This window comes from Sylvia atricapilla, chromosome 6 (assembly GCF_009819655.1).
Source record: "Sylvia atricapilla isolate bSylAtr1 chromosome 6, bSylAtr1.pri, whole genome shotgun sequence".
Taxonomy (NCBI): domain Eukaryota; kingdom Metazoa; phylum Chordata; class Aves; order Passeriformes; family Sylviidae; genus Sylvia; species Sylvia atricapilla.
This window is the reverse complement of record NC_089145.1, coordinates 58131494-58152484: the sequence shown is the minus strand read 5'-3', so window position 1 is coordinate 58152484 and position 20991 is coordinate 58131494. Positions and strand designations below refer to the sequence as shown.

The 20991-nt window shown below is 42.3% G+C and overlaps 1 protein-coding gene across 1 annotated transcript; it reads right to left on the bottom strand.

The window, feature by feature from the left end:
- Positions 1-4702: 4702 nt before the first annotated feature.
- On the bottom strand, positions 4703-7166 carry CLEC14A (C-type lectin domain containing 14A). The gene is given in 3 exon segments (XM_066322071.1): positions 4703-7020; positions 7022-7085; positions 7088-7166. Coding segments are annotated over 3 exon segments (1371 nt in total). The 3' UTR covers positions 4703-5792.
- Positions 7167-20991: the final 13825 nt, after the last annotated feature.

Genomic DNA, 20991 nt, shown 5'->3' with positions numbered 1-20991 from the left:
GCCATTTTGTCAAGAACAGAGGAAAATAAGTAGAGTCCAGTACAGGCATTGTAGGGCAGGACTTGGCTCTTTCACATAATTAACTTTCACTGTTTAGAGAACAGCAAATACATAAACTCCCAACTCAGCAAAAATATGAAATTGTGCTTTTTATGACAGCTGCTGTTTTCAAAGCTGGCTGTTATTTTTGAAGGTTAGAAAGTATCTAGGCTTTTTTTCTAAGAACTAAATGACAATTTAGGTAATTTACGGAATTACTAGAAACTCAGGAAAACATGACAGAAACAGCTAGATAATAGATTTCCCTGAATGTTAATTTGTTTTGGATTTTTCAGATGCTTTGAATTTCACAGATTTTTTTTTTCCTTTATCACTAAAATAGAGAAAAAGACCTAACAATTTTTTGCTCAACACAAACCAAGAAGAACCCCATATTGACAAGACAGAAATTGAATACAGAAGAATTTTCACTGCTTTTTCACTGTCATAAAGTAAAATTTACAGAATTTCTTACTTGAAAAGAATCTTCAGTACAATAACTGGGAAAAATCCTTTCTCTTAGAGAAAGATACACCCTTAAGAATGAAAAGTAATGTAAAACACTCCTCTGCACAGACATTACAGACTTAGATTACCTGTATATAATCTCACTCAAACAATCTGCACTTACAATCTGTTATGCTCCAGAGAACAGTGTAAATCATTCTTATCAGTCAAAAACACAAGGCCTCCTGGTTACATTCCAAAAACAAACCCATGCTTTTCTGACAGGTTACAGCCCATGTGCTGTTCCTGGCTTAATGGCTGAAAATGTTTATTTGTTTGCAATCCACCACATTTTGAGTAACACCTGAAAACATATGCAGGAAGAAGATAATTAGGACAGATATATTCTGGTAAACATGGATGCTTGCCTGTCTTTCTCATCTTTCCCTCCTCAGCTCATTGTCTCTCTGGACCTGCAGTCTTCTTTCTCTTCTATTACCCATAAAATGCATAATAGCAGTTGTTTTCCCGTTTTTCTGACTCAGAACGCAAAACGACTGGCAAGTGGAAGGAGGGGAAGGACATCAGAAATGCAGGACCACCACCATATCTCTGCATTCCCCAGCTCCCCTGCTGCTTCCACTCCACCTGGAGTACTGTGTTCTCCTCTGGGGCTCCCAGTATAAGAAGAATATTGACATGCTGGAGTCCAGAGGAGGCCACCAAGACAATCAGAGGGTTGTAACACCTCTCCTGCAAAGACAGGCTGAAAGAGTTTGGGTTGTTCAGCTTGGAAAAGAGAAGGCTTCCCGTACCTACAAACAACCTTCCAGTATCTGCAAGAAAGTTGAAGAAGAACATTTTCCTGGTGGAAACTGGCCTTGTGGTGACTGGCCAAAGGGGAGTGGCTTCAAACAAAGAGGGTAGGCATGGATTAGATACGAGGAAGAAATTCTTTGCTGTGAGAGTGGTGGGATACTGGATCAGTTTGCTCAGCAAAGTTGTGAATGCCCCATCTCTTGAAGTGTTCAAGGTCATGCTGGATGGGGCTCTGAGCAACCTGGTCTACTGAAGGTGTCCCTGCACAGAGTAGGGGGGTGGAATGAGATGGTCATTAAGGTCCCTTCCATCCCAAACCATTCTATGATTCTGTGATTCTAGTCAGCAATACAGAAAAGGGATAAGACTTGCTTGCTAAAGATCCCTTTACACATCTGCTTTCAAGTCTTCCAGTCCCAGACCACAGGCCCAGAAGAGAAAGACAAGGCTTGGGGAGAAAAGAAAAGACATTAAGTTTAATGTTTTGAAGCACTGGGAATGTGGTTACTGCTGCTGCTGCCCTGCTGTATTTGCCTTTTGAGTTAATTATGTATCTTTAGTGAAATATCTGAATCGCTTCACTACAGCCTTGATAACTGTCCACATACTGAAGAAATACAAAAAATGTTACTTCTAGGAGGAGCTACATTGCATCTACCAGTGGTTGACCTCCATGTAATAAATGAGGAAAGATAACTGGGATTTCAAACATGAAAAAAAATAAGTGATAGGAAATTTCTAGGGGAAGCCTAGAAATATTAAATATTAATATTAAATATTCTTTAAACTGTACAATACACTTAAACAAGAAGAAATGTTGTCAGAAGTACTTGAATTTTTCCCATGCCCACTTAGAGATTTCATTTCAATCCTATAGAACATCTAATTAAGCCCTTAGTAGCATAAATCATTACTTTTTAAAAAAATGTGGAAATTAAAATTTTATTTCCAATTATTTGATGAAAAAAACCATTAAAAATTCATCACTTGTTCATAAATAAAATGTGCAGCTGACAAACGCCTACCAATCAAAATGTCTTTGTAGGAATTAGGTAAATCTAAAATTGGCAACATGGGACACTTTTTGGAATAACTGATAGACAAGAGATCTGGACATTCCTATTCTTTGCAGGAATCACCATTTTCAAATGTAGACTAACAGTTTCTTGCTATCCCAATTTCATTACAAATGGAAGCATTGTAAAACTCACAGATACAAAGTTTGTTTGTGATTTATATGGCTTTAATACAGGATAAAATCGTACTTTTTCCTACGCTGGAAAAACATTATATAAGAAAATTATATATTCTTATATAATGTTTTGTCAATGGACATGTATGTGACATGAGAGAAAAGACAAGATTTGTCTCTATCCTTGCCATGTTTTGTAAAAATACTTGCATTTGATTGTGTGCTTTTTATATGGTGCTACATAATTTTTTTTAAAAAAATTGCATCCACTTTCATAACCAGATATTTTTTATTATCATAACTTGTTATGATTCTCTGTACTCATTATGATCTTACTTATTCTCCTTCTATGGATGTAAACAGCAAACCCCAGCCTGAATCTGCCTTGCAGACCAGTGAATCATGGCTGTGATATGAACCAATGCTGCATGACAGATACATGTTGGTTTATTATTCACTAAAGACCCGATTTGATCAAGAGTTGAAAGCAAAAATGATCAATCCTTTCTCCCAAACCATCTTCTTTTTGGTCTGAACCATTAGAGAATGAGGAATTTATGCATTTCAAACCTGCTCAGGTTCCAAACAAATCCAAATGCTATTTTTTTTGTATTCTACTGACTGCAAAAATGAGGTAAAGAACCCCAGATATACCAAACAAGAATAACATATAAAAGCAATAATAAAATTATGACCATTTAGCCTTGCCTTGAAGAGACAGATTGCACCATGAGTTTGCTTTTAGAAAAGTGACTTGCACAGCTGGAGACTTAAGTGAGCTGATTTTTCTGATTTAATTTTAAAAGCGTATTTTATAGGCATTTAAATATAAATAGCCTCCTTCTTTACAGTCAATGCAGAGTAAGGGCACTTTCAGAATGTAATTCATTGGTCCTGTTTTCACCATCTAGTCTAAAATGAGATTAATTGCAAGCATATATTTCTCTCTATAGGCAGTAAAGGAGTCTAGGTCAGTAAAAAAGTCTAGATGAACTGTTGGAGATGTCTACAGATGATAAGATGGATCCCATCCTTAGATGCAAAACAGTCTGGTTTCAGATGAGTCAAATTATAAGCCAGGGGAAGCTGTGTAGTCCTCTAGATAAATGTCTAATGATCCTGAATTATGTGAGACAACTCTCAAATCAAAACATGATTTCACAGGAAGAGCAAAATGGAAATTATGGGACAGGTGAATGGCTTTCAAGGCCATGAACTTGTTTATTTTAACTAAATAGTCTGAGTCACACACTGAGAGATGCCAAAGTAAGTAGTGAGGTGTTGAATCCAGCACTTTATTGTGTGCTTGCTAAGACTCCAGAAACAGAGAATGAGAGAGTTTCTAGAATTTAGAAAAACACACCTGGACAGTCCCATCAAGCATTCAGCTATCTGATATGTGAGAAAGACTAAAACATAGAAAAAATAATTTAGAGAGGCTCTCATTCATCTTAGTTGCTATTTGCTTATATAGCCCCTGATAGAAGAAGAGAGCTCCACATACACCACCCCATAAAAGAAATCACTTACAGTGACAGCAACAGGAGTGTTATTAAGAAATAAGGCATTAATGGCTAAGTCACTTTCCAAATCTGTGCACATCTGAATGTAGAATCAAGCCTCCTGCCCAAGATGAAAAAATGCCTGCCTTCTGAAATACAAATGTCAGATAAACAGATTAGAAAAGTATGCAGATTATGAGTCACCTTGTAATGAGTAGCATTCTCACCTAGCTGGATTTAATTCCTATCATGACACAAGGGAATTTATTGCTACAGTCAATCTGATGGCTCACAAACATCAGTGACCTCTTTACCAAAAGCAAAAGACTCTTTCCCAGATAGCAACTGCCTATCTGGAGAGAGAGGAAAAAGAAAAAAAAACTTATACTATATAATTCTTTATCCTTAGCAATTGTTAACACCACATTTATCAAGCCTTTGCTTGCAAGAAAAATAGATAATAATAACACACATTATTTTTTGAAACAGAGTTCTTCAAACTCAACAGGAAAGTATCAAAATTAGAGCAGTAGTCAGAATGTTAGGTCTCAAGAGAGGAAAACAAATAAACAAGCAAGTGTACTTAAAGAGACATTTCAGAGCTTAAAGTTCTCTTAAGGGAAGAAAATATTTCCCTATTCTCCCTGCACACCAAAAGGCTTGACCAGCTAGCTGTGTATAACTGCACTCAGAAAACCTTGAATCAATATTTAATATTACAACTTCAATTGAAAACCAACACGATAATAATAATAGTAATAAGTGAGCATCAGCACTCTGAACTGCACAGAGAAAGCAAGTCCTGTAGCCAGGATGAAAGCTCCTCCACAGGAATTCCCAAGGGAAATCACAGAGGAAGTGTTTACCTCATTTAGAAAAGGGCACAAACGGTGAATCTTTCCTTACTCTCAAGGGACTCCATGGAAAACAATGTATCTGCCAAAAGAGAATGAGATTTGCATGATGTGTTTGGACTCACGTTAACTCCTCTTTCAGTGTGGCATGTCAGCACCTTGTCTGATTCTAAGGGAGCCGCATACAGAAAGCAAGTTTAGTAACAACGCAACTTAGGAGAAAGAACTGTAACTGAAAAATTTATTCTCTGCTACAATAAAAATGAGTATGAAGTAACAAACAGGGCAGTGATTTACATAATCCTTCTTTTCACCAGCTGAAGTATAAAACTGACTCCCCATTAACCTCTCACTTCCTCAGCCGTTTAATGGCTTTCTAAGTATAGAAATGCTCTTTCATTTTTTAAGAACGTCAGTATGAAAGCATATGGGTTGCAGTTTCATCCAAAATTATGGCAGTTCACCTCTCCAAAAGTTCCAGCGATTAGATTGAAAGCGAGAGCCTCCAAGCACCACTCAGGCGAGGGGTGACTTCGAAATTACAAGACGCAAGTGCTCAAAGCGGTCCACTTCTTGCTTGCTCCAAGGAAGGCACCCGACGAACAGTTTCTGAGAGGATAAAAACGCACAATTGCTGCAGCTGCAATCGCTCTGTCGGCCGGGCTGATCTATTTATACTTTAGTGAAATCAGCACCGAAATAACTGGTTTTTCAGCCCGACAAAAACCTCCTGACTGTCTAGACTTCAATCCCCTCAAAAGAGCGTGGCTACACGCTCCTCAGCGCCGGCTGATGCTCAAGCCCTGCCCAGGCAGGACCCGCGGCGCCTGTCCCTCGGCTCCCCGCGGCAGCAGGGCTGGGGGCAGGAGGGACGTGGGGACCCGGGTGGGAGCTGCCGCTCAGGGCAGCCCCGAGGGACGCGGCCTCGGCGCTCCGGGGCTATTCACTGCCCGCGGCTCCGCTGGGCTCCGCGGAGCCTGCCTCCGCCTTGCTGCCGGCCTCCGGCGACTCCTTGTCCCCGCGGCCCTCGGATTTCTCGTTAAAGCAGATTTTGAACACCCCCAGCACGGTCATGACCAGGATGATCAGCACCACCACCGCGACCGTCACCAGGATGAAAACGTAGTTGGAAGAGGAGGAGGAGGACGGGGAGGAGGGCGGTGGAGCAGCCGTCTTCTCTCCGCCGGCGGCGGCCCTGGTGGCGGCGGGCGGCTCCGTGGAGCCGCGGGGTGTCGGGGAGGAGGGATGCCGGCCCTCCGCCCTGCCACGGGACGGCTCCTCGGGGCCGCCCGGAGCCGTGGGGGCCGGCGCCGTGCCCGGGCAGGGAGCTCCGTCCGGGGCGCAGGCACAGGCGAAGCCGCCGGCGGCGTCGCGGCACCCGGCGGCCTCGGCGCACCGCCCGCTGTCCGGGCTCCTGCGGCCGAAGGGGCAGGGGCAGAGGGGCTTCTCTGCCGCCTTCCAGGCGAAGCCGCCCGGCCCGGGCTGGCAGGTGAGCCGCAGCGCCCCGCCGGGACACGCCACCGTCAGCACGGTGCCCGGCGGGCTGAAGCCGGGGCCGCCGCTGCGCTCCTCGAAGGGGAGGCGGTAGTCGAGGTCGAGGGCGCCCGCGGGGCTGAGGTCGGGGCAGGCGCCCTCGTCCTGGTACTTGCAGAGGTAGCCCGAGCTTTTCAGATGGCAGGCCCGCTCCTTCCAGCCCCAGCCGTCCCCGGGGGCAGCCGCCAGGCGCAGCCCAGCGCAGCGGGCGATAACGCAGGACCGCAGCGGCTCCTGCAGCCACCGGCCGAGCGCCGCCGGCACCTCCTGCGGGGCCGTCCCATCCTCGGCGGCCTCCCAGGAGAAGCCGCGGAGCGGCTGCTCCTCGTGGGTGCAGGCCGAGGCGTTCCTCTTCAGCCCGACCCAGAAGAGCGCGGGCGCGGGCAGCTCTGCCAGCAGCCCCAGCAGCAGGCGCAGCTCCGGCTCGCCGCTGACCCAGGCGAGGCTGCCGCTCCGCTGGCCGCAGGCGCCGCGGGCCTCGGCGTACGAGACGCTGGCGAGGTGGGCGCTGAAGCAGGAGGCGGCGGGCGGGCAGCGCACGGCGGCCCGCGGCGGCGGCGGGGCCCGGCCCAGGGCGCAGGCCGCGGCCAGCAGCAGGCTCCAGGGCGCGGCCCGCCTCATGCCGGCGGCGCGCTGAGGGCCGCGGGCTGCCCCTGCGGCTGTGCCGGCGTCCGGCCCCGGCCTGCGCCGGCCTCTGCTGCCCGCGCCGGCCCCGCTCCCACGGCCCTGCCCCGGAGCTGCCGGAGGAAACGTGTCGGGAGCCGTGGCTGACCTCGGCATCCTCCGTTTGTTGGAGGGCCCGGGACAAGCGGCTCCCGGCGCCGCCAGGAAGCGCCCAGCCCGGCGGGCGGTGCCCAGCCGCGGGGTCCGCGGTGCTTTCCCCCTGTCCGAGGGGCCGGAGGGTGGCGAAGCCCAGAGCCGCAGCTGTGGGACCGGGATCTCGGGCCCCGTGTCAGGCCCGTGTCCCACAGATGCCCGGGCCCATCTTCCTTGCTTGTTGCACTTTCTGGAGAAAAGCGGTCCAGCTCCACTTGTCTCCTCTTGAAGGATGGAGGTTTCTTGGTTAGGTGAGGCCGTGCGATCAACCCCGTAGCTCCCGGTACAGGCGGCGATTTAACCATCACGAAAACTGTTCTGAAACATCACTGAAAATCAGCTCACGGTTTTCCAGCAGGCTGGCCTAAATGCATCATACATCAGGTGTGTCTGCGTTGACTTCAGTAGTTGTTCTTGAATGAGTTTCACTGATCCACTGCAAGTGTTCCTCAGAATGTAGTCCCCATATTGCCTCATTTTCCTTACAGTTATTTCTGTGTGCTGTTGTCTGACAGATGTACATGTAGATTCAGCACGCAATCTGAATGTACATTCAGATACAGCACGCAAATTAGTCTCTTCCCAGGTATTTTATGTGGCATGAAACTGCAGGCATATATGTGCATTTTGTTTTCCGGGTTTTACTTTGGAAAAACCCATGCCAATGTTTTGGTTTTGTGAATAAACATAATACAAATTTCTAGTATTTGAATACCAAGGGAGCGGGTATGGAAAAGGAGAAAAAAGCAAAAAATAAATAATCAATCTGGAGTTTTTAAAACATAAAGTTTTTCAGTAGTTGCAGTCCATTTGGATGCCAGTAGACTTGGTTTTATGGAAAGTAGGTTTTCATAACAAAATAAGAACATGTTGGTTAGTTCTAGATGAAGTTGGATTTTTGGTTAATCAAAATGTTGAGATGCTAACTGTTACAAATGAGGCTGAAAATCCGAAATTAGAAAGAAAATTTGCCAATTGTTTATTGTAACAAAAGGACTATTGGAACAGCTGGAATTAACACTTATGAGATACATAAGCATTTATGACAGACATGTACAAAGTTACAAATAGAAATGGAAACATATAGGATACATATCTATGCACTCAGAACTAAAACTTTTCACTTTAAACGTTTATGACACAAACAGCCACCTAAGTCAAAGTATACAGTGTTGTAGCATCTGTATATTCAGAGTTCTGCTGCCTACTGGAATTGTAATTCCTGCTTTCATTCTTCTCCATGGTGCACCAGGGCAGAGGCATCGAGCCATCTACCTGTGTGGGTCAGCACCTGGAGATTCTTACTGCCTGCCTGCATTTTAAGCTAGAAAGCTGTGAATCATTTTGCATCAGGAAGCTTTATCACCTGCTATTCACATTCCTAGTTCTTCACTGGATCTGGCTTTAAATGTACCCAATCTGAATGAATTGTTCCTTGAGCCCCCTGTTTTTCTTGATGTACAAAAGCACAGGCTTCTGCACATACCTGTCATGTTAGTATCTTTAGCCATTTTCCCCAAATCTGGTTGATGGGTTTGAGAGAGAAGTTTGCTACAGCTCTGCTGTTGCCATCTTACTGGAGAATGCTTACAAGGCTTTGCCTAATACTCCACTGCAATCCTGCAGCTTCACTTTGTTTTCTCTTTCAAAATGGAGTTCATTTATTACAGCTGAATAGAAGCTAAGCTTTATAAATAGAAGGAATAATGTAGAAGCCCCAAAATTTTCATGTTGTTCTTCAAACCTAGGACTCTGTCCCTGAGGAGGAGAATGCAGCTGAGTCCATGAAAGCCTTTGCTCCCTTGTGTCTCTTCTCAGCTGTCAGCCAAGGGCAGGATTTGAGCCGTCTGAGCTGGCCTCTCTACCAGGTAATTGATGGCTATTATTGGCTCATTTCACACGGGCCGTGACTTTAATTTCCTAGGCTGTATATGAACCAGCAAACTGGCAAACCAGTTCAGAAACAATCGGTTTGCCACCAGTGCCCTGGGCAGTCCAGTTTCATCTGAAGAAGTTGTACTGCACAGAAAGATGAAAACACTGTATTGCCAAAGCTGAAGGCTTTTGCCAGCTGAAAGCAGAGGCAATGGCTGTCTGTCTGCTCAATCTGCCTGTATAGCTGCTCTCCTCTCCTATTGCTGCCCCTGAATGTCCTGCAAAATATTTTAGAAATAACAGGTCTGCTGGATCTCCAGAAAACAGCTCTTCCTCTGTTTTTTATTGGTCTTTCTAGTTCTTACATTTAGGTAAATGAGAAATCACTCTTCTTGGGGCTTTTTCTGGAGAAGTCCTTTCTTGAAAGAGGATAAGCTACTCCCACAGAAATGCTGGTACCTATCCACATGTGAGGCAACTAAACTTCCACATATAAAGAAGGCTTTATTACACAGATGTGAATGTTAGAACTGATGGATGTATAAGCTCTAATGTAGCTGTTGCTTTCAATAGTTAAAGCCTTATTTGGGTGCAGTCATTTCTTGGGTTTTTTTTCCTGTTAAGATCTTAGCCCTTGAAAAAACAGTGATTTGCTTTAATTGTATTTTAATAAGAGCATTGGGGGGTTTTATTTCATTATGTAACTGTATCCATCTTATAATAACCCATACATTTTTACTAAGGAGCTGTGTGAGAAGTGCTGAATTTTCTCTTTTAGGGTAGATTCCTTTTGTACTTTTATATGGTAAATTACACCTATTCTTTTTGCAACTAACCAGGAAATATGTCATCCATATATCAGCACATATTTTGCTACTGCTTAGGCCTAAGGGGGTGTATTTTCATTAGAAGTAGTCTTGTTGAGGGATACAGTATCCAGATCTTGCTAAGAGCCATATTTTACTTCTCAAAAGTAGATGGATGGTGCAGTAAAGAGATCTGCCTTGCTTTGAAGGGGGCAAGTAAAATGATCATGTCACACTAAAATGTGTAGAGCATAAGGACAGTAAATTTCTCTTCTCCAGAGGGGATACAGGAAAATGTCTGGAAATAGATCTGTCTAGCTGTTATGAGACAAAACCTGGAGACAGTACCTGATGTCAGAAGCAGCTATCTATGTGCACCTTCATTTATCACCTGGTTTGCTGCATGATGCGGATTTGTTTGTGGCTGGAAACTATGGACAGGGGGAAAGAAATGAAGATTGCTCTGGCAGCACTGCCTATTTGCACAGCTTCAGCCTTTTAGCTTGCTGCAGTGTTGCAGAGTCTACACCAGCTGGGTGTGGTCTGGCTGTACCACATGAGTAGGTGTGATCCCTATGAGCTCTCTCCTTCACTCTTATCCCGACTAGTATCTCTACTGGATCCAGACATACTTCTGCTGAACTTGTTGTGGGTAAAGTCAAGACTTACTTCCCATCTTTCAGTGTTCTGCTAAGATATAGGTAATAATTTAAATAACCTAATGTAAATGGGTATTTTAAACAAGTGAAAATTGCAGTCACTTGGCAGTGTGCCTCAAAAATTGTGTTAATCCTCCTTTTGTCTCTAATGGCTCCCTGAAACAATATCGATATTATACAAAAATATAGATGGTATATTATGGTATAATATGTAAATATATATATGGTTTGGCAAATAAGACAGCTGTATATTTTACAGGTGTTTAGACAAAGTATTTTCTCACTAAACAATCATATTATTCTTTAAGAAAATACCTTAGTTTTGAAAATAAGACTATCTTGAAGTCAGTGAGATCTGTCTCATTTCGACAGTGTGACGAGATTTCTCATTAATTTCTCTGCATTCAGTCAAACAACTTGCATCAAGGAGTAAAAATGCCAGGTGGAATCCAGCATGCTTTTGTTACTTTTCCAGAGAACAGGATAGGAAATGAAAATAAGAATCTCTGCCTTATTGTAACAAATTACACAATCATAAGAATGTAATTATTCATCTCTCAAAAGGACTTAGTAGATTAAAAAGTTCACTTACAGAGTTTGGAAGAGACAACCCAGCAGGGGTCATGCAAGTCCCTGTCTACTGCAATAATAATTTCCAGTGACATTATCACGTAGCTATGGGACTCAATAACAAGGAATGATATTTAGCTGCTGGTGTGAATACAGTGGTATATCTATTATGTTTAGGATATAGACATAAAATATAACTAATCCTGACCTGCTAAGGGGACATTTAATAGATGAACTGCATTGCTGTGGCTGTAACATTCCCCCATATGCATATGTTCCCCTAAAAGCTGGATCAGTTTATATGTTCATGTTTCCATTGCTAAGTATGCGAGAAAAAGAATGTATTCTGTTACCACTTCCATTCATCTTTAATGAGTTATTAAGGAAGATTCCAATTCTGTAATTAGCTAGGGGAAATGAACTCCAGAACTCTAAATTAAATACACTAAATCTTTTCCAAAAATACTGTAGAGTATAAATACTTTTTATTCTCACTCTAGCTCACTCTCTTCCTTTTGTTGACTGCATAATTCATACTAGTTCCACACCAGCTTCCAAATTCTTCACATCTCCTGTATTATATAGCACTGTCTAGCCCCAGATGAGCTTTGTGTTGAGTATACATTGGTGTGAGGGGATCCAGAAGAACTGGAGGTGGGTATGGCCATATGGTCTATTTTGCAGTAAACAATGTCAGAATTAGTTAACGCACTGAAATGTACCATGGTATCAAACCTCTCTGCATCATCTTCTCTTTTCTCTATACATTCAATAACAGACATGGAGAGGAGAGGAGAGGAGAGGAGAGGAGAGGAGAGGAGAGGAGAGGAGAGGAGAGGAGAGGAGAGGAGAGGAGAGGAGAGGAGAGGAGAGGAGAGGAGAGGAGAGGAGAGGAGAGGAGAGGAGAGGAGAGGAGAGGAGAGGAGAGGAGGAGAGGAGAGGAGAGGAGAGGAGAGGAGAGGAGAGGAGAGGAGAGGAGAGGAGAGGAGAGGAGAGGAGAGGAGAGGAGAGGAGAGGAGAGGAGAGGAGAAGGAGAGGAGAGGAGAGGAGAGGAGAGGAGAGGAGAGGAATCAGCAAAGGGTAAGTTAAAGGAATAGAGAGCTGCAGCACAGAGAAAAATGAGTAGGCAGGAAAATAGGGACTATACAGAAAAGGAAGAGAACAGGGAAGACATCAAAAAAGAGAATGAGATCATTCACCAGTGCCAGAGTGGCAGAGGGAGCCATGGGGCCGTGTCTGTGCTGCCACTGCCCAATGTGTCACACTGGTGTGTGAGCTGCTGCTGGTGCCCACAGGTGTATGTGCACTGCTGGGCTGTCCCCACAGCAGCCTGATGCCACGTGGAGCAAGGGACAGTCACAGCCAAAGTAAAGTGCAGTTACCACATAAAGTCAGCATGTGGGTCTTCAAGCATATCCTTTTAGGCAGCTGCAGGAGACACGATGTGCCCTGAGCGATGTTCACAGCCTTGGAGCTACTTTGTGGCTCAAGGGCCATCGTTAAAAAGCATTATTGTGATAAGCTCCACACCACCTTTATGCAATTTGCTTCCTGGTCCACAGGGGTACTATCCTTAGCCAATGTAAACCATAAGTTTTTGAGCTCTGGAAAAATGCTGAGTTCTGATGTCCTCTCATCCTAGAAAAAAAAGCAAACAGAAGAGGAAAATTAGAGACCAATTCAGATTTACCCCAATACAATTACATGTTTCTAGTCTTTTATCAGATTTTGACCTAAATAAAAGCATTTTTGGAAGTCAGTGAATTTCCTACTGAGGTGAGAAACACCTACATTTTTAGTAACTTTCTATACTATTGTAATTCTACAACAAACTTCTAGGGCTGGCAGGCTTTTTGAGATGAGACAAAATTTCCTAGGGAAATAAAGTAAAATAGAAGGAAATCTATTGGTAAAGGGCTGATTTCACTTCCTGGCCTTTTGCCCAGACTGACCATTTCAGAGAGTGTCTTGTAGTATTTGCTTGAAAATGGGTGAGGGATACAGACTAGTAAGAATAAAAGCAAGAAGGAGCAGCTGTGAGATGGAGAGGCAGCAGATGCTTGTCTACACAAGCAGCTAATTCAAAATGAAAAAAAATAAAAGGAAGGAAGAAAATTCTGAGCCTAGTGAAATAATTGTTGTCATGGAGATTATGGGAGGTAAATATACCTTTTATGGAAATATTTATTGCCATTTTTTTTTGTGAGACTAGACAGACTAAAAAGGCTTTAGTTCACTTTACTGTTGCATTTCCCTCCTTTCCTTTTTTATATAATGGCAATTCTTAAAACATTTCCTTTTCAAGAAAGTCTGTTTTAAATGTTCCTCATTGTTTGCTTGCAAGACATAGAAGCATAGTATGTGTATACTGTTGAAGGGGGAGAAGAGAATCTTGCTGCATGGCACATGGCTTTTTTCCTTTCCTATTTATCATAGTAAAAAGGCCAACAGTGCTGTCCTTTGCACTTGTGTGTTAAATGTGTGTTCAGTGGTACTTAATCTCACTATCCTAAATGGTTCTACACTCATCAGTTGGTACCTAGGAGCCTGAAATTTTACAGCAAATAAAGACAAGGGAGTTCTTTATGTGCTCTGGAAGTCCCTTTTGAATGCAGATAGGCTCAAGAAAAAAACTAGTGTCTGACTTTGGACTTCCCACACACCAGGATGTAGAGTATTCAGGACTGGGGTGTTACTCTGTGTTTAATTAAAATAAGAAAATTAAATTCATATCTTAGCTTTATTTTCCAGAAATGATTCATGGTCTAAGTAGTGGATGTGCATTACCTGCATTTCTTTCATGTGAAGGTTAAAATCCTAGCAGCTCTGACAGTTTTTCCCAATTTAAATGAAACAAATATCTCTGTTATGACATAAGAAGATGAGAGATTGAGGTTTATTAACACTAAAGACATCAAAGAAAAATCATTTCAGAACACAGTCACATATTCCATACATTACCAATTACACATTCACAAGACTTGATATACATTTTCATCCACAAGCAGGTTCTGTTACTTTAATATAGTTTTTTAATTTTTGTATTATGGCTGTGTGCCAGGCCGGGATTGATTGATTTATTATTTCCACTGAATTATATCATGCAGTAGCAATAAAGATGCAGTCCTTGAACTGCTGATATGAATATCTCAGGGCTGCATAAAACACATGAACATCCTGTGTCTCCTGTGAGTCTCACCTGAGCCTGTCAATCTGTTCTGTGGTGGGCATGTATGTGGAAGGAAAGGTGCTCCTCTGCAAATTGTGTATATGTGTGTGTATGCCCCTATCTGGACATATATGTAGGTATATGTGTGTGTATGCCCCTATAATTTGTGGTTATTCTTCCCCTCATATTCTGGGAACACTTGAGAAAAATATGCAACTATTCATACAATAAAATAAAGCCCTAACTACTTTTTAGCTGAAGATGAAAAACAATCCTAGTGTCCATCTAATCATATTTAAAACAAGCCATGCATAATAGGATGTGAAAACAAAAAGTGGCCTCATTTCCTGGCGTCATTTAGTGTGATGCCAGCCAGAGGCTGCTCTTGAAGATCACCAGGGTTCAGGGATTGCCCGTGAGGGGAGGGACTGTCATCACTGTTCTGCTGGTTTCAGATTTCAGCATCGTAACCTTGTCCATTTCTATGTGGCATGGAAACAGATGTGCTTGGTGCTCATCAGGCACACTGTAATTGAGGGGAGAGGTTAGGGTCTGCAGGAATCTAATTTAGGTATCAATGAGCTCCACCAACAGGCCAAGTTCCCCGGGGGATTGGTTTACATTTAGCAGCATTTTCCCAGGTAAGGCACCATCGAGTGGTGAATGTTGCGTGTTGTTGCTTTAGCTGCCCATAACTCAGGACAGTGGACAGCCTGCAATCCAGCTGCACCAGTTGGCACTTGGGTTCAAAGGGCCTTGGTTTCATATTAGTTGAATAGAAAAGGTCAATAAGAGGTGAGAGACAATTGAATGTGGATAAATAATACGGGAATGAGAGCTGCAAGCGTTTGACTCATCTCTGCTGATGTGATATTGATCTGAACTAGAAATGTCAAACCCTTCTCCACCCAGAGGTTTAGAAATGCTTCTGATGTGTGTCACTAAGAGATAAGAATCAGACCAAGAATATATTAGTGGGTGCCACAGGGAATAAAGCATAAACAACCCAAGAACAATAGTTCCTGTGTGTCGGCTACAAATAAGGTGTTCTTACTTGGCAGAGCACGGTCTGCTTACGCCTGACCCTTCAGGGCAGTCTGGGCATGCCAAAGACAGTTCTCCCGGGAGGAGAGGTCAGGTACAAGGAGACTGTATAAGGATGAGGTGGCAGATTCATGGGACTGCACCTGTGCCCTCACATGGAGAGGTGGAGGAAAGGATTGAAGTCAGTGAATTTGCTCTGCAGTGGATTTCCACCCTATGTATTTTCTGACTTGCCTTCATATTTTACTCTGAGAGTACCCAACTGGATTCCTAAAGGATTTTAGCCATCATGCTGCAACTTCCAGTTAAAAAATGGATCTTCATAGGCTCTGCTATGCCACAATTTCACCCTCTAGAGGCACCTCCCCAACACACTAATTTTTCTTCCTGTAAAATACTTCACATTTTTACCATTAGACACATGGGCAGCTTGACTTTGCACTTCACAAGAATTGTCCCTTCTGTATTATGTTTATTCTTTGATCTCAGATGAATAAAATCAGCTTAATTCGCCTAATGCATAAAGCCTTGCACAAAATGCAGTCACATCGCAAAAGGACAGAGAAAGGAAATCCTGTAGCCTGGAGGTTAAGGCATTTTTCATGACAAAGCAGAGTTACTTCTGCTGCAGTGATTATTTCTGTATTTTGTATCCACTGGGAAAAAAAATAAAAACTGTCAGGAGAGACAGATGCGGAAACCCAGCTAAGATTGACTGATCTTCTCAAGCACAGGGTTTTGCTTCACATCCCTGCTCCACAGTCTGACAGAAGAAGGATTTGAACATACATCCCTGACATTCAAGTAAGCATATTAATCACTGAGCTGTCTGACTTTTTTCCTTTTTCTTATTTAGAGAGACTGACTACATACCAGTTTTCTGATGTATTGGAAAGCAACCAGTGGGGATTTGGCCTAAACAAACCTCTTTTCCTTCCTTCTTCCCTGACAGGAAGGGCGTCAGTATGTCTCCATCTTCAAACAAGCTAGGAACATGGGATATTTGACAGAGATTGTTCCTTTGAAGTCAATGCTAAATTGAGGCCTGTCTGCAATATTGAATTTCTATACCAGAGGAAAGAGCACTTACAGAAATATCTAGAGAAACAGTGTTTTTGCTGAAATATTCTGTGTTAGACTCTTGCTATATCAGGACCAAGGTGGCAATGCTGCTGCTATAAAATCGGTGAGAATCATCTACTTTTAAATGTATTGGTTTTAGTCTTACCCATGCTTTGCACCAGTGCACAAAAAGAGGGATTTTTTTCTTCAGCATTTAAATATTAAAGGGGAAAAAAAAGTGAAAAATTACTTACTTCAGTAATTCCTTAAGAGTTTCCATGTCAGCATAAGAAAACTTAGGGGAATGAATGTACTTAATCTTAGCTAAAATCTCAACACTATATCTTAACAAAGATTTCCAAGTAATTGTGACTTGAAGTCACTGCTCACAACAGATAACATTTCCAGGGAAACAGGAATGGGGCTGGGTTGGTGTTTTTGATTTTGACTCCTCTGGTGGGAGAGAAGCAAGGGAGACAGAAGATGAAATAAACCTTCAGACTCTGAATCCTCTTGCCAGACTGGTGGCATTATAAGCTACAGAGAAAGAATTTATCCTGTCCTGACACTGTAAAGATTAGCTTACTTGTTTAATTATAATTGGTCATGCAACATACACAGGGGTTTTTTTCTCTTTTTTTTTTTATTCCTTTTTGTTTTTAGTGTGAAGGGACTATGCCATACATCTGTAACAGCCACTAGATTTACAGTTTCTCTCAGGAAAATAAGTTAAACAGGATTAAGGAATCTTAAAATAATTTAAATCACTTTTTCTAGGTCAAGCAAATGTTATATGAACGTCCTTCCCTGAAAAGTAGGCTTTATGTAGAGTTTTAAATTTAGACTTTAGACTTGTATAGTTACACATATTAATACATGAATCTATGTATGTCATCTGCAATGACAGCTCAGAGGTGTGCTTGAATGTATTCATTGTTTATATGCTGGATTTATGGCAACTAGACCAGAGGTCTGTGAAACTTTGCTCCTCTCATTCCCAGCAGGACTGAAATGCTTCTGCTGTTCAGTAGTCTTGTATGCTTGTCACCATTAATGTTCCCTCTAATTTATTTCTCTGTGTGTGACAAATAACCTTCTGAATCCCAATGGGAAACTTGTAGCCCTAATTCACACAATGGAACAGCAAAATAAATGAGTGTGCAATCAATCCTCTTTTTAATTTTTATATTATTATTATTATTATTATTATTGTTATTATTATTATGGGGCTCACTCAGTTCATGGTGTAAGTTTCTACAGATTTATGGTTTCTTCATCATGTTAAAATGTAAAATTAAATTACTTTGCAGTGCATTGCGTGCAGACCCTCAAATTACAGTGTCCAAGAAAATAGCTGCATCACTGGTGCAAAATCACCTCTTGTGCAAAAACCTCAAACAGACTGAAAATGCATCCTCCCAGCCAAGTCTTCACTTTGAGTTTTGTCATTCCTGTAATAGGTAAAGAGAGAGAAAGAGAGAGAGAGAAGAGAGAGGCATTCAGAGTATTCAGAGCTATCCTTTACCTCACTGGGACCAGTAGTGCACTGCCTGCTTGGGAGGAAAATCCCCAAGAGAAGCAGTTTGCCACTCTGGATCTATCTCTGTGCTCCAGAGTTCTGGGCAAAAGACATGAAGGAGGTCAATGGAAGTGGATTTTGAGGCTGTGAGGGCATGGGAGCATGTGGAAGATGTGTCACATCTCAGCATGCCATGTCCCAGTCTCTAGGTTTGCAAGCGAAGGTTTTGCAGATGGGCTTACAGGGATCCTGAACTTGTGTTGCTCTGAGATATTACCAAATTCCATGTACTTTTGCTCCCTGCTGGGGGCAATAAGCTCAGGGACTGCCATAAATTCAGGGGTACTGATTATACCCCTATGACATCCAGACATCCTGGCCATTGCAGTGGTCACTAGTAAACCTGTTTGTGGCTACAGCTGTGCCTAGCACAGACTGCTCACTTTCGTGGCTCCTCTGTGAGGCACAGCTCAGAGGGTGGAAGCCCATTGCTGTGTCAAGTGGCTACATACAGTGTGTAATACATCTCAAGTAGTCAAGCACACAAGTACAAAATTAAACTTTCTAGCAGTAAAACTTTATTGCTCCAGTGATGACATTAATTGAATTCAAAGAGTGAGCTGGCTTGAGTGGAATGCCTTCATTCTGAACCCTTAATGGAGAAAAATATTTCAGAGCCATGTACCACTCTGTTGCTATAGTGCCATGTTTTCTAAGGTGATTTATTAGACCCCAGTTTGGACTCCAGGGTGAGGTTTCTAGAATGTTGTGATGACCCACCCTTAAGAGGAAGATTCTTTGAGCCTCTGGTTATGTTTAGTGTGCATTAGCAGCACATCCTCTCTCTGAATTTGCAGGGTCTCCCTACCTGTAGATTGTGCCACTTAAAACAACAACCCTTTGTGTCTGAAAAGCAGGGTAAGGGGCTGAGTGAGCAGGGATTCTGGAAAAACAATACTTGAACACCAAACTAAAGTGGTCTACCTAAGTGTGTGGCCTTAAGAACGCCTGTGTAAATATGCATACGTGGAAAAGAAAATACCTACCCCTATTAAAAGCAGTGGGAATTTTACCACTAGATTCAGAAAGGCTAGATTGCCATCTAGGGCATATTGGAAAGTATAATTAATGGTTTCTGGAAAAACATTGAAATGGAAATGTCAAAATTTCCTTCAAAAAAAGAAAACAGCATTTTTTATTTTAGAAGAATGCATTTGAAAAAAATCTCTTAAACTGACATTTTCTTGTTATTACCCACATCAGAAATGAAAAGTGGCTATTATCCAGTGACATAGAAGTAGGTTACTGAAATTACTGGAGTTTCAGTGCTCCAGCTTGCCTGACACTAAGTGTGATGTCAGTTCTTTAGATAAAAAGATTTTATATGGCTATATAGAGTAACAGGCAACTCCCTTATTATCTTCAGATTGTGAGCATATGCAGATTATAAGCATCAAAAAAACTCTACCTATATGTTCTGGAGAGAGACTGCTTCACAGTATTGATGATAACTCTTCTGCTTCATTGCCCTTAATATCATAATTCTTAAATTGGATAATCTCAGGATGTCCCACCTATGTCTAGGCAGGAAATTGAGCCTAATTTTCATTCCTGCAGTTATCTGCCTGATGATGGCTGGATGAGTGTGGAGCACTATGTACTGCAGTTACCTGTGATGTGTAAGTTCAGCTGAGAAAAGCGTGCAGTTATTTTTTTCCAGCACTATCTACTTGGCACACATCTTCAAAAAGAAACTGTGAAGAGACAGACAAGGGTTGCATTTATTGTCTTGATTTTATGCGTATCAGCCCTTGGCAGGACTAAATGACAGTGAAATCAACAGTCATAAACAGAGCAAGAACAAAGGTTTGTGGTATAAGCTGTTTCCTTTGTTCTTTGTTTGCAATTCTTGTGAATACAAAATTAAAACACTAAGCAGCTGTTATCTCTTGTTTGTGGCTTAGAGCAAAAGCCCAGCAAACCCCAGAATTTTACATAGTTCCACATCAAAATCATGATTCAAGCTTGTCCTGATTCAAACAAAACTCACTCCTTCCTCAAAGTACTGATGCAAATGGAGTAAATTTTACTTCTGGGTTTTTCTGTTGACTTTATAGGTTGGATGTACTGATTGCACCATAAACACTTTTGGTTATCTCCTCTTTCCTTAGCACAGTTTGAAACCCCTGAAGTCCCTGAAACCCCAGCAGAATCCTCATGGGCAAATAATAGTATTCCACTTGAGGAATGCATTCCATTTCAACCACGTTGTCCATTTGTCATTCTATTTGTCTTTTAAGTTGAAAAACAGAATTGCTATCTAGCTCTCTTCATAGTCTTGAAAAGGACTGTGAATAATTCCTGTTGAGGCTGTACTGATGGTCAGAGAGGGGTCAGAGAGAAACCATTCCTTGCTTTCTATGCTTAGAAAGCAAACCAAGGAGTCATTCAGGGGGCAATAACTGTTTAAGCATGGCCATGTTGAAAGTTGCTTAAGAGCACACATTGTAGTTGGATGTAAACACAGACACGTGGTAAGTGTTCCTCTGGAAAATGTTTGTGAAAGCTTGAACCAGTAGATCTGCTAATCCTTATTCAGCTGGTCCTCACAATCTGTGCCCTTTGAAGCCAAGGTTCTGGAGATATCTAATAGTTTATTGCTGGGTGATGGTCCATAACCAGTTTCCTAAACTGTTCCAAATTCTTTTAGAAATACAGTGAAGGAAAATACTGCTTTTTAATGTTAAAATTCAAAAGGCAGCATCAGAGAGAGAAGAGACAGAGACTTCTGTTGCCTTAGTAGAAATGCATTGTAATACAGCAGAATTCTGAATGCCAAGTTTAAGTGTCTCAAATATCAATATCAATAGATTTCTCCAGAGATCATAGGCAGATACATTAGCTAAAAGACTAAAGCACTGTTTCTGGAAGATACTGAATTTCCCTCAACTCCCTCTGAACTCAGTGGGAAAGATAGGGGTGTCCAGGGCAGGACAAATTATAAAGGTATTGAATAATAATGTTCATCATCTTGCTTCCTAAGATGCACTTTGGGTTTCTTTTTGTCTCTCATCACTTCTAGATT